Source organism: Phyllopteryx taeniolatus, chromosome 6 (genome assembly GCF_024500385.1).
Source record: "Phyllopteryx taeniolatus isolate TA_2022b chromosome 6, UOR_Ptae_1.2, whole genome shotgun sequence".
NCBI classification, from domain to species: Eukaryota; Metazoa; Chordata; class Actinopteri; order Syngnathiformes; family Syngnathidae; genus Phyllopteryx; species Phyllopteryx taeniolatus.
The window spans coordinates 12,763,182-12,777,774 of NC_084507.1; the positions used below are offsets into that span (position 1 = coordinate 12,763,182).

A 14,593-nucleotide genomic window follows, 5' to 3' on the forward strand; every position below is an offset into this window, starting at 1 on the left:
ACCAGAGTCAGAGGCTGACAATAGTATTTTATTTGAGGTGACAAAGAACTTGTTTCTTTTACAAACAAACAAACAAACAAAAAACAAGTTTTACATTTCCAAATGAGCGCCTTCGGCATCATCCATTTGGACAAAGATGATGAGTACTACATGTCACAATCCGTTGACCTGAAGTGGTCTTCGTCGATTGTGGAGAAGATGTGACCCTCGTTGCTCAGGAATTCTACTGCTTGCCTGTATGATGACAAAAATAATAATATATATATATTTTATTGATTTATTTATTTGTTTTTTTTTTAAAGCATTTTTGGAACGTCAAGTTAAACATTGGGTTGCAAAAGGGCGGAAAACATCCGTTAAATGTCTTTGGGGAATTCGGCTGAGAAATTTGGAAATATTCCATGAAAATTAACTGGGAATTGAGGGTAATTTAATGGAAAGGTATCACATTCAAGCATAAATAGCTGTATAGACATTTAGTTTTTGTCATAAGCAGACATCCATGCACAATAGATACATAGCCCACATGTGAGGGCTGTACACTAATTTTTTTCCACTTTACTCTAGAGGTGGACTATCCAAAGGTTTTTCTCATAATGCTCAAATTTTGGCTTGCAAAAAAACAAAATGAAAAAAACCAACATCTTGTAACTGCAAAAACTGGTAGATTATACTCCTATGTCACCACTGTACCCCTGTCATTGCATTAATCTGGCAATTTGAAGAGCTAAGCTTCAATTCTGTAAATTATTGGTTTATTACTATTAATTTCCATGAAAAGTTTCCAACTTTAAAAATTCTCAGAAAATGTAGAACTCTAGTTTAACCATTATCACGTCGTCTTTCACCCGCGTCTGACCCGCAGCGCCTTTCGGAGAAACTTTAGGGAAGTAAAACACAGATAGTTATTCACTTAAAATTTGTGTACAAAAAAAAAAAAATAATAATCAGCTCGAGGTGGTCACGCTACAAGGAAAGTACATCAAGCATAAAAATTATGCAACTCCTGCCCTCCATGCAAACGCACAAACACTAAACGTACTCTTTTTTAAAAATGTTATATGCTTGTTTTAAAATTGTATTATTCTAATACTTTTTTCCACGTAGACATTGTAATTTTCTTAGACGTGGAACCTAAGATGTCAAAAGATGCCGCTGGAGCCCTGTCTAAATAGTAAAGCTGTACAGAGTCATTGTTGTTATTGTATGTATGTTGAAGTGGTAGACTGTATCTCAAACTTTCAATGTCGGGGAAGAGCCTAATTCCATACGGGTTGTGAATGGAAGTTACGAGAGTCTTCGGTGCATGTACACATTCACTTCCGGTATATGTTTTCCATGAATGGGTAATGTCATAACATGAATTTGAAATTATACTGAAGTGTTTGGGGTTCATAGCTTGTGCTAAGTTTATAGTTTAAACTGTTAATATACTGTAGAAATACAAAATTACTTAAGATGCTCCCTCTGCCTAGAAATGGTGCCGTGCAGTAGATGCTGGGGATTGTTCTGTCCATCATGGACCTGTTAATAATGTATAAAATTAGACTTTACACCGATCTGATCGGCTTGATGAGAATCGGACGATAATTAGCATTTTATGCTGATCGCCTGATTGGTTTTAATGTCATAATTCGCCGATCCGATCAATGACGTCATTGATCGTCTCTGCAAAAGACATTTACTTCACGTCGCAGTGTACAGTATATATGAATCCAAAAGCTAGTTTATTTTTAGCGCATGTCTTTTGATGTAGTACTGTAAATATCTGACCACCAATAAAGTTTTTTTTTTTTTATTTTTTTTTTTTTATAAAACGTCGGCGGTGTGGGACCCAACACATCTGAGACAGACAACACGTAATGCCCGGATCAGACTAAAAGACATATTTGGTCTTTCACGATTGCACTATTTCAGACTACTGCAATAAAATCTTATATTCCGATACCACTGCATCACATCTTTTACGATCACTGGGCTTTATCTTGTCAACTCGGATACACTCGTTATCATGACGATGACAACAACAATGGATCGCGCCGTGGGTATTATAAGAACAAAATTTGGAAATACGTGTGCTGGTGGTCACCGGTGCTCGGGAGTGGGCTTTCATTCAAGGATTGCTTGAGTGATGTTCACGTACTTTTAATACGATACGACTCGCAAGCGGGCAACAAACGTTATGTAGCCTAGCAAGCTAGTCCTAGCACTAACAGTTGTATGTAAACATGCCGCCGTTCTCTCGAATCATGCTCTAAAGTTTCGGTGTGTGTGAAGTAAGTTATTTAAATACAGTAAGTTAGCACCCATTATTTCTGTCATGTTGTAATGTTGGTTTAACCTGACTGATTAGAATACATGGCCTGAATAGAGAATACCTTTGTTGAAAATACTCAGTATACAGTACACAAGTACAGACCCTTTCCAAAAAATGTTAACATCATGGAAAAGTTTCTTTATTTCGATAATTCCATGCAAAAAGTTAAACTTTCATAGATTATAGATTCAGGGCCCACAATTTAAACAATTTCAAGTATTCATTTATTTTTACATAATTTGGGCTTCCAGCTCATAAAGCCCACAAAATCAGGAATTCAAAAAATTAGAATACTGTGAAGAAATCCCCATTTACTTCAATGTTTTTGTAGAGAGAGGGAAAAAGATAAAAAAAAAAGAAATTAGGGTCACATTAAATCAATCAAAATATGGTACTTTTAAAATGACATGTTAATCTTCAATACTTGGTTGGGAATCCCTTTGCTTTAATCACTGCCTCGATGCGCCGTGGCATTGAGGCAATCAGCCTGTGGCACTGCCTGGGAGTTATGGAAGCCCAGATTTCCTTGATGCTTGCTGTCAGTTCCTCTTTGTTTTTGGGTCCAATGCCCCTCATTTTCCTCTTGATAATACCCCATCGATTCTCAATGGGGTTTAGATCCGGCGGGTTGGCTGGCCAGTTAAGCACTGTGATGGCATGGGCATCAAACCAGGTTTTGGTGCTTCTGGCGGTGTGGGCAGGGGCCAGGTCCTGCTGGAAGATGAAATCTGCATCTCCTTACAGATCCTCAGCAGAAGGAATCATGAAGTCCTCAAAAATATTATGGCAGACTGTTGCGGTGACCTTGGATTTAAGAAAGCAGAGTTTACCAACACCTGCACTGGACATTGCACCCAAAATCATGACTGACTGTGGATATTTCACACTTGACCGCAAGCAGCTTGGGTTCTGTTCTTCACCCGTCTTCTTCCAAACCCTTGGACCTTGATTCCCGAATGAAAGGCACACTTTACTTTCACGGTAAAAGAGGACCTTGGACCACTGGCCACAGTCCTTCTTCTCCTTGGCCCAGTTGAGACTCATCCTATGTTGGCTCAGATTCAGAAGTGGCTTGACCCGAGGAACCCGACAGTTGTAGCCCATTCTCCCGGATGCATCTGAATGTGGTGGTTTTTGAAGCTGTGACTCCTGCCTCATTCCACTCTTTCTGGATCTCTGCTAGATTCTGTAATCTTCTCTGTTTGATAATCCGCTGAAGCCCACGGTCATCTCTTTTGCTGTTGCATCTTCTCCAGCCACACTTTGTCATTCCATTGATATGCTTGCACACAGCACTCTGTGAACAGCCAGCTTCCTTAGCTATGAACTTTTGTGGCTTCCCCATCCTATGGAGGGTATCAATGATGGTCTTCTGGTCAGTTGTCAAGTCTGCAGTCTTCCCCATATTGAACCCAACTGAGACAATTGAACCAAACTGAAGCAATTTAATGACACCTGGGGAAACCTATGCAGGTGCTTTGAGTTTAGTAGAGGATTAGTGTGTGACACTAAGTTAAAAACAAAATTTGGCCAGCAAAATTTGGGCTGACTTCTTCAAAATATCCTTATTTTTTGAATTCCTGATTTTGTGGGTTTCATGAGCTAGAAGCCCAAATTATGAAAAAAAATTATAATAATAAACAAATAAATATTTGAAACTGTTTAAATTGTGTGCCCTGAATCTATAATCTCTGAAAGTTTAACTTTTTGAATGGAAATATGGAAATAAATAAAATGTTTCATGATATTCAATTTTTTTCAAAAGGGTCTGTATAATACAGGAAATGAACAAGTCACTTAAATAGACACATTGCTCCATCTTGTGATCAGATCGGTTATCGTTTTTTTTAACTCGCTGATCGGCCCCATAAATCCTGATCCTGTAAAGCCTATATAAAATGTAAGAAAATATGTAGTTGAGTAAATAGATTGCCACGGCCACTTTTTGTGGCAATACAGTTTTAAATTTGGAGGGGAAAAAAAAACTTACATTTATGCTCAATGTGTGTTTTAAAATCCAATGTCAGTTTAAATGTGTTCTTACTTGATGGCCATCATACTAAGGCCGGACAGTCTCGTCTTCAGCTCCTGAAGACCGATGCCTTGTGGATCCGGACAGCCTTTGATCAGACTCAGCACCTTGACGTACACAATGAAAGTAGAATGCGTTAAACGGGGTCACGTTTGGGTGAGGTCATTGCACGTAAGCGGTCCTACCTGGTTCTGATTGCTGCTTAAGCCGTTGTTGGCCATGTTGCGTGCGCCCATGTAGCCCGTGTCCGTGACGCCGGCAGCCGCAGGCCGCGACATGGACGGCGCGTAGCTACTCATTCCCAGGCTTGCCTCGACCTGAAGACAACATGCGCCAACGTTAGCATTTTAGTAGGGCTGGGTAAAATGCCGTTAAAATTCAATCTCCTGGTTTTTTTTTTTTTTTTAAACAAAAATCTGGTTTCCAATGATAATCGATTTTCCCAGAAAAGCAAATGGCATATTCAAGAAGTTTTCCATTTCGGATTTGGCATTTGCTTTATCCTGAAACCAAACACAGGCTTTTAAACTGTTGTTCACCAGCATTAACTGTATAAACTTCCAAAGAAATTGTTTTTTTTTTCTTTACATACAGTGAAAATAAAAGGGCTTGCTCTTAGAAAAATGTCCCTTTAAATAGAATCCGTAATACAGGTACATTTAAATAAACATTTGTCGATGATAATAAAACATTTTTTAAAGTACTGAAGCCATTAAGAAATAGAAACTTTTAGATTTTGTGGGTATGAGAGAAGGCGGTGGGGGGTGTCAGGTTGACCCAAAAACTCGATTAATCTATTTCTCACACAGCCCTACATTTTTGGGTCAATAAAGAATCGGAGGGTATTTTTTGTCCTTCCATAAAATTTCAAATACAGTGGAACCCCGATTTACAAACGCCTAAATGTTCGAAGTATTCCATTTATGAACTACAGACCATACAAATATATTGCCCAATGGGCAAACCCTGTCGCAGTGGGCGAACGTTTCATTCATGCCTTTTGCGCCCGGCGGTGCGCCCACTGTGTGGAGGTGGATCGCGCTCAGCCGCTCCTGCGTCGCGACCTGCTCCCAAGTACAGTACAGTATGGAAGTCCACAAATTCCACTGTTGTGGGAATAAAAAAGGCCATTTTTGTTGCTGCTGACATGGCCAAGGGAGTGAAGTATCTTCGAAAGGACCGAGAGAAACTTCTGGACCAAGTTGAAAAGCTGTTCCTTGTTTGGCTAAATGAGAAACAGCTACAGCAGCGAGTGATAGCATTTCCTCGACTATTTGCAAGAAGGTGAGGCACTTGCATGCTGACATGTTGTCAAGAAAGATGACACTGCAAGCCAAGAAGTCAAGGTATGGTGGATATCATTGTTTATTTTTCCTAACTGTGGTAACGCAAACGGGTTCAAGTTGAGGGGTTTTGTGATTTCCGACTTGCTATGAACGCCCAGAGGGACTCATGACACTGTTTGTGTGTCTCCGCAGGGAAGCTGCATTTGAATGAGGAGGACAGTTCCACTTGTTAACTTGGTCAATAGAGATCTTTGCTCGATCACCCATTGTCATGTTTGAAATACAGTACTGTATAGCGTGATATTGTGTTCAAAGTGTAGAAACTTTTACTAAAAAGGCCAACAACAATTATTCATGTTGACATTATTTCTTGTGGGAAAATTCTGTTACATACGCAAACCTCGTTCGTAAATTGAAGTTCCACTGGAATCCATGAGCAAAATACAGAAACATACTTGTGTGAATTATAGTTGTCCTGAGACAAAATGTAACTAGCTGCAGTGATTCCTAAATAGTATTTAAAATACCAAATAGCGTTTGAGCAGCCCCCCAAAACGTTTTTCTCATGTCCCTCTTCACTACAGTGATCTACTTCTTCATGACCAACTTAGATATCAAAAATGGCAGATAAAATAAGTTTCAAATCAGCTTTTTTGGTACCATTTTGCTGATTTGTCTTCCATATTAGTTAAAAACTTTTTTTTTAATCAGTCATACTTTAAATTGGAGTAATTAATGCTCTGAAGGTGTCTTTCAACAAACATGCAACCCAGCTACTAAAACCTTTTTAGCCATCTAGGAGAAAAAAGTTAGCTGCATGACTCAGCAGAAATTACATCATCAAGCTAAATGGAGTGAGTTACTCAAACTAAAGACGTCAATGTTTTCTTTCTTCTTTTTAGCATAGCAGCTCACACAGCTAGCATGTACGCTTGAGCAAAAACTCAACAGTAGCATTGATTTGCAACACTGTTAGTGGAATTAGAGAAATACCAACATTAAATTAGTATCAAGTCAAATGTAACTTTCTTAACTGTAAATTATTTGTTTTGCATTATTTTCTCAATATTTTTAAGGTTTTCGAGTATCTTTTCTTTTTTTTAATGTTAATGGTTAAATTGTCCAGCGAATCTGTAATCAGCCTTTAGCATTATGTGGGCTTTTTGTTGGTAGTTTCCTCACCGAGGTCTGAGGCTTGCCGAGCGCCATGTGCGCCTGCACCACCTCCAGCATGTGCGACGTGATCTCGTTCATGTCCCCCAGGGGCCTGACGCTGAATGCCACCACCGACCTGTGATTCTGTGCACGCACACACACACACACACACATACACACGCACACACACGGAAACACATCTACACTTAGGCTACACACAAGGGGTGAAACAGTTCATAAAATCTGTGGTTCGGTTTGGAAGTCGGTTTTGTGTCACAGTTTTCTGTTTAGTCCGGTAAACGTCGACTCTCAGGAAAATCAATTACCGTAATTTCTCGTGTATATTGCGCACCCATGTATAATACGCACCCCAAAGTTAACCTCAAAATTCTGGAAAACCCTTCTACCCATGTATAATGCATTTTTTTCAATGCATGATTTTGCTTCTACCCATATGATCACAACATGAAGTATTATCTGTATTGTTATTTTTTTTCAAAGAATTCTGAAGTTAAACACTTTATATGAACACGTAATCCTTTTTTTTTAAATTTACTTGTACTTATTTTGAAATTCACAGCCCTACTTTTATTTAGTAAATTAGAAAACACACAGTTGTGCGCATATGTTTGATTACCCAGGCAGAATTTGTAAGATGGGTTCAAGTCTTTAAAGAAAACATGAAGGACCAGGTGAAATTTTTATGGGATTAAAATTAAACGGTCAAGCATTTCAGAAAACCATTATCATTAAACAAAACATAACCATAAAGAAATTAATGATGGTTGTTGTTCAGTCATATTTATAAAAAAAAAAAACATTTCACAAATTCTGCTAGTTTTGCTACTTCTGCTGTTGCCATTCCTACAACACTAAGTCATGGCTTCCTGCAAACTTATCAAATCAACTTTGTGTTCAATTAAACAAGCCCTGATTTCACACTAGGTACATTTGTGACAAAATCGAGACAAAATCATTATACTTTTTAATGATATTTTTGTTGGTTTTCCATGACGTTTCTCTAATTGCAAATACGTGCCGTGGCTCCACAGTTTGGCGAAAACAGATTTAATCATTACTCTCCTAAATAAAAGCTCAAGTTGTTAAATAAGTCTTGTATGATGCACATAGACTGACATGTTTCATAATTCATATCCAATATGGGTAGAGGAGTGATTATTACTATTATTTTTACTTTTTTTTTTAACCCGATAATAATCATACATGAGCTCAACTCATGCATAAAGTTCACTCCATAAACCATCTCTTCATTCATAGGACATGGACACTAACTCTCATCTTTTTGGCTCCAAACACTACCACAATAGATTTGAATTGAGAAAAAAAAAAACAGATGTGCTTCCAAATCAGGTAAATGGTGTAGGAATTACAAGAGTTTGTGTATTAGCCTCCCACTTCTTAAGGGGGCAGGCTAGCCTTGCTGTTAGGTTTGGGTACTGAAATCTGTACTTTGTTTTGGTAACAACGCAGCGGACTTGCGGTCACGAGAGTTAGACCGCACAATCCAAATCCGGTCGGTCGTCAGGTCTATTTGTAGTAATTTTGATTTCTTGTACATGTGTGTCAAAATCTGTAAAAAGTTATTTTCTATTTAGGGTTCTGTATGAAATACATTTAATAGTTATCTTAAATGTGAGAGTATTTCTGAAGGACACTGCCCGATCAAGACTGGAGTGAAACGAGCAAGTGCTGTAATACAGGACAAACCTTTTCGAGTGACGTAATTGAACCATGCATATCTTGTAAATAAAATATTTTAAATTAATTTTATATTTCTTGTTTAAAATATACAATCCATTAACAAGCGTCATATAAGGCACTGATATTTAAGAACTGGAAGGAGATACGAAATGTAACATTGAATTCTGAGTGGCAATTGTGAAGGAGGAACCATTCATTTTCAGTTCTTTATTTATAACAATTTCAAAATGGTAGAGGTACATGTGCAGACATTCCTGGAAGTAAATTTATAAAATAAGGTGCAAATGGATCTACAAATATTTATAAATTAATATAAAATGCACATCTATAGGTGGAATGCTTTGAAAATATGAAATGCAGTGAATCCTAGAGCATGTCCTTTGGGATTTTCCACATTACATATTGGCGATAGGGGGCCTTGGCGGAATTGTCTGTTGTTCTCGCCGGGGTCACGAAGGTCATGTGCTGTCCGGATGTCATTCCACATTTGTCTGGCTCTGCCTAAAACTCTCTCGTCCAAGATGGTGTCCATGAGGTTTGTCATGTGCCTTCAGTTATGGCAGACACCATTCTGTTGATCAGGGCCTGCAGAGTTGGAGGACCTCCTCCAGAAGTCTTGTGGCAGATGTCAAAACATGGAGCTGGGCTCACATCGCAGAAATTTCTTTATGACAATATGTGATGAATCTTAAGTCAGTCTGTCATCTATCTCCTGTAAAGCAAGACATTATGGTGATTAGACTTTGTGTTTGTGAAATTGGCTTTCCATTATTAAAAATATTCTATCTATTCTTTCTGACGTACACATAAAAGCCATTTAAACATAAAAATCCCTCATACCCATCCCATCAACAAAAATTAATGAATACAGTACGGTATCTTTTTTTCGGTTTTCATTCTTGTACACATACATTTACACTCAGGGGTGTTAAATATTTGTCACGGGCCACATTGTAGATACAATTTTCCCTCAGATGGCCGGTATGACTGGAAATAAGTGTTTAATTGGATCATCATATTATATACATGCACAACAAATTAATGGATAACTCGTTTTGAAAGCAGAAGTCAAGGACAATAGTATGTTGACCTAAGTTACTGTAAAAATGGGTTTGGTAACAAAAAAATGCTTTTGCAACGGCTCAACATTTTTTTTTTTTTTTAAATATGACAATTTGGAAGTTTTGGTACAACTTTAGCATGAATCATGGTAGTTGACAAATTGCTTTCATCTGTGATTTACAGTTTCTAACACGTGCTTGTGTGTAATGCGCGTGTACAAATCATGAGCCTATAATACAGTGCGTAGCGTACCTCCCAGAGATGTACTCGGCCAGGGGTCACAGATAGCCGTGCTCTTCTCATTGCTGTGAAGAACAAAGGATATAAATTCACCGGACATTGCCTCTGTACTACAATGTGCTTTTATCAAAGCTCGTTCTAGCTAAAAGGGGGCTAATAATAAAATGTAACATTCATGATAATAACTAACGATAATGTCACGAGATAGTTTGCCACTTATATTCAATATGACAAAATTTTTTTATTTTTACTTACCAGTGAACAAGATGTGATGAAAATGGCAAAGTGGCTGCTACAAGATGACCACGCTAAAGCCAGCTGGTGACATGCGCGTGCACTCCTGCGAGGGTCGTGGAGTCGGCCAGAGGGGAGGGGGAGGCGGTGGGATTAGTGAAGTGAGGCTACATTCAAATCTGGCGAGCAGTTTCAACACTACACACTGCGCCTTTAATTCTTCGTTCCAAAAAGTTTTCCCCAATCTGGAATAATTTTGATCTTTTGATGCAAAATAAGGTACATCTTTTTCTTCTTTGGGCATTGTTTACTGTTATTTTTAAATCAAATATGTTTGTTGGCGGGACGGCGGCCGACTAGTTAGAGCGTCTGCCTCACAGTTCTGAGGACCGGGTTTCCATCCCCGGCCCCTCCTGTGTGGAGTTTGCATGTTCTCCCCGTGTCTGCGTGGGTTTTCTCCAGGCACTCCGGTTTCCTCCCACATCCCCAAAACATGCATGCTAGGTTAACTGAAGACTCTAAATTGCCCGTAGGTGTAAATGTGAGTGCGAATGGTTGTTTGTTTATGTGTGCCCTGCGATTGGCTGGCAACCAGTTCAGGATGTACCCCGTCTCCTGCCCGATGATGGCTGGGATAGGCTCCAGCACTCCCGCGACTCTTGTGAGGATAAGCAGCTCAGAAAATGGATGAGGGATGGACAGATGATAATGAATTTATTTTGTCAAAAAAGGATATATATATATATTTTTTTTTTTTTATTTTATTTTTTTTTTAAAAGGGGAGTGCGATTTCCAACAACCGCCCCGCCCTCTTCTGATGGCCTTGGTCAAGAACAATATAGCCCATTTCAATTATGATGATAATTTCAGATTTACATTATATTTATTTGTATATATATATATATATATATATATATATATATATATATATATATATATTAGTGAGGTTTCTGTGGAAAATATCCCTTACATATGGTAAATTTAATAAACGTTTGCAGCAATATCCAAATTAGGTTAGCATCTGATTACTACAAATGATATTGTGTAAGCAATTGACATTTAATTACCTTTATTGTTAATTTTGTACTTAGCAGCAAGCCAGTTCCTATGAAGCCATGAGTTTAATATCTGGGTGTACAGTTATCATTGCTCTTCTCTATTTCAGGGTAAGGTCCATTTCTGGTTCTATGGTTATCCGCACACTTTTCTATGTCACACTTTCCTATATTAAAGTGAGTTTAATTACCAGCCCGGTTTGATTTTTAAAACTCGTCTAAACCCCTTTTTATTCCTTGGCTTTCAACTCGCCATGACACTCTGCCCTTGTTTTCGTGTCTTCAACTTTGCTTTTCATTATTTTATACATTTTGTTTTATTTTAGTTAAGTACAGCACTTCATTCCAGATGTGGTTGTCTTTAAAAGAGCTCTATAAATGAAGTTGATTTCTAGGTAATCACTTTTTAATCACAGCACTTTCCCATGGTGCTGTAAGGTCCATTTATTGTCTATGTATAGTTTGATCTTGATACTAACTTTTTTTTTTAAGGCAAAAATATTTCCATAAAACTTGGGTTGAACCAAATTGCCCCACATTTGATTTTAGCAAATCCAATGAAGATGGGCACTCACCTGAAAGGAGCGCATGTTTCCCGATACTTTGACGTATGTGCCAGGGGGTAGCACGGAGCCGTCCACGCTGGGGTCCTTGAAACAAAAGAGACGAAAGTTCCAGTGCTTCACTTCAATTGACTTTTTCACTATGACATCACATGTACTTCCGGGAAGCAAAAACTATAATTGCAGCACTAGTAAACAAACATGACTTCTGATCATGGGAGTACGACAGTGTATTAGGTCACCTGGTGAGGAAAAAAAAAAAAAAAAAAGCCAAGACGTGATTTAAAGCTGTAATGACGAAACTTAAAGTCAATAGGACGCCTTTTAAAGTTATTACATTTAAATGATCATAATTATTACTTACAAAAAAATGACTAAAACTAGGTCAGAATCGTTTTGCATTTACGTCTACTAAAACCGGACTAAACTATTACATATTGAAATTACTCAAATGTGACTAAGATGAATAAGCATGCTTGTCCAAAAGACAAACTAAAATTAAAATGGCTGCCAAAAACAACACTGCTGCCACCAATAAGTACCTTGGAGCCTACTGTTTACAAAGATTATAAAAAGGTCCATTGTGCTTTTACATACATTGTCTCCAGTCAAATGGAGTTAATACCTCAGTGTCGACCCACTGCTTCACATCCATGGGGGCACACGTCATGTCGTCCACCTTGTACTGGATGTTGGTCATGGATTTGTTTGTACTCCTAATGATTCCCAACAGGGTCACCTGCATTAGTAAACAGCCTTTTCAATTTTCAAGAGAATAATTTAAAGGAGACATGAAAAAATTACTTTTCAATTGCTTATATTACAAAGAATTGGGTCTCTTGAGTCCCTGCATCAAGTGTGAAATTACACAACCAAGTAAATGTTTCAAGTCCACATCCAAAAATGTGTGTGTGAGCGAGCCCTTATGAATTTTGCTGAAGTGTGATGTCACAATTAATTTACATAACTATTTAGAAACAAATTAACATAATGCTTCCCCCACACAGAGTTTCTCCACCTGCCCATGACTTCACAGTCAGGCTTGGTGTAGATCCACACACTCAGTGTCATTTGGCGGCTTGGTCATGAAGCGCTGCCTCCGCAAGTGAAAAAAAACCCTCAACCTAGTCTTTATGGGGACTCACTTTTAATATTCACTCTGAGCTGCTTGACACAAAGTAACTACTCGCTTAGTTGCAACGCCCAGGCACCAACAGTCATCATGGTAACACAAGTTGATCGTCCTCGTTGTAAGGGGACAGGGTGAGCAGAAATTGATTGCTGAAATTAGGCAAAAATGTTACATGTCACCTCACCTGGGCCACTTCCACTTCACCAATTTTAAAGGCTTCGTCCGACTGGGTGGCGGACATCAGCTGGGATACAGTGCAGGGGATGATCTGTGAGGCTCTAGTTCTCTGCAACAAACACACAGACACGCATACCCTTAAAAGGACAACATCCATAGCATACTCCAGTGATTCCCAACCACTGTGCCGTGTGAGATCATCAGGTGTGCTGTGGGAAATCCTCCAATTTCACTTAATTGGTCAGATTTTTTTAATCTACTACTAATAATGTATGTCTGTTCACCTACATATGATGGTGACATATAGTGAAAGGAAATCACTTTGAAATGTTCAAACTGTACATAATGTTACAGTGGTTTATTTTAACTATTTTTATTTTTATTTTTATTTTTTTAAATCCAGTGCATTTGTTAAGTACAGCTCAGTTGTATTTAACTTATGTACAACACATGCATTTAATCTATCAGAACTGGTAGGTTTTTTTAAAAAAAAATTACTTTCATGTGCAACACATTTTAATTGAATCCTTAAATTGTTGCTTTTTTTTTTTTTTTTTTTTTTAAATGTTCCTATATATAAATGGCGTAATAATGCTAAAACTGAACATAGTTTTACAGTGGTTTACAATAATATTAAAACATTAACGGCATTTCCATTCATTTCAATAGTAAAAGATGTTCAAAATTTCCCAGCTTAACGTTCCATGGAAAATTACTGGACATTTCAGAATCAGTATTAGTCTTTGCAGAGTAGCACAACGAGAGTTTTCCAGCCCTTTGCAGCCATTCACGGGTCACCGCACGACAAAAATTCACTTACCCCTTTCTTCTCTCCTCCCTGGGACAAGGAAGGGGAGGCAAAGCCGCCGGGAGACTGAGTGTAGCCACCAGCCATACTCGAGTCATTGTATCCTCCTAAGGAAAGCACAGTGTCAGCCATGTAAATTTACGTGAGCGTGAGAGAGGGAACAGATGGAGTCGGCTAGGCTAACTGAGGCGACGTCACAACGAGCCAAATGTCAAGCGCCGCTACCGTTAGCAACAGCCCGAAAGCGGCCGGGGTATTCGACTCACCCTGGTTCCACATTTTTATTCGAATGGGCGTCGGTTGGTATTGGTTTTGAAATGGGGACGAAAGTGACAAGAGCAGCAAACATGTGACACTTCTTCCTGGAGTGTCTCGCGCGCGGTCGGTTCAAGTCACCGCGCATGCGTCAAATAGAATTCCCGCGAACACTCATTAAGAAGCATGAATGCTCGCATCTAAACTGTCAGACACTCAAGTCTCTTTCCAGGGGATAGAAACACGAGAAAACACACATCTTATGTTACTATTACTTAAAGTCATATTTTGTTAACTAGTAAAGTTTTACTTTTTATAATAATGTATTTAGGAAAGTGGCATAAATAATTCACCTGAAAGACAAAATCCAGGGTATACAAACTCACCCAAGTAGTTTCCCCCTTCCTGTGCCTGCGTTGCCTTCAGTAACAACCAAAATGCGCAGTGTTTTGTAATTCCACTGCACGAGAAAGCTGTTCTCTGGAAGCATTCAAGTGTGTATTATTTATTTAAAATGTGCTTGCAACAATTCAGAACAGACATGTACATGTAGGC

The 14,593-nt window shown here is 38.5% G+C and overlaps 1 protein-coding gene across 1 annotated transcript; it reads right to left on the minus strand.

Moving 5' to 3' along the window:
• Positions 1 to 10: 10 nt before the first annotated feature.
• rpa2 (replication protein A2) lies at positions 11 to 14,204 on the minus strand. Its single transcript, XM_061777510.1, has 9 exons — positions 14,050 to 14,204; positions 13,796 to 13,890; positions 12,983 to 13,084; positions 12,292 to 12,405; positions 11,679 to 11,753; positions 6,818 to 6,934; positions 4,535 to 4,666; positions 4,362 to 4,456; positions 11 to 234 (listed from the first exon to the last, which is right to left on the minus strand). The coding sequence occupies exons 1-9, from the start codon at positions 14,060 to 14,062 to the stop codon at positions 147 to 149; spliced, it is 831 nt and encodes a 276-aa protein (XP_061633494.1). The 5' UTR covers positions 14,063 to 14,204; the 3' UTR covers positions 11 to 146.
• Positions 14,205 to 14,593: the final 389 nt, after the last annotated feature.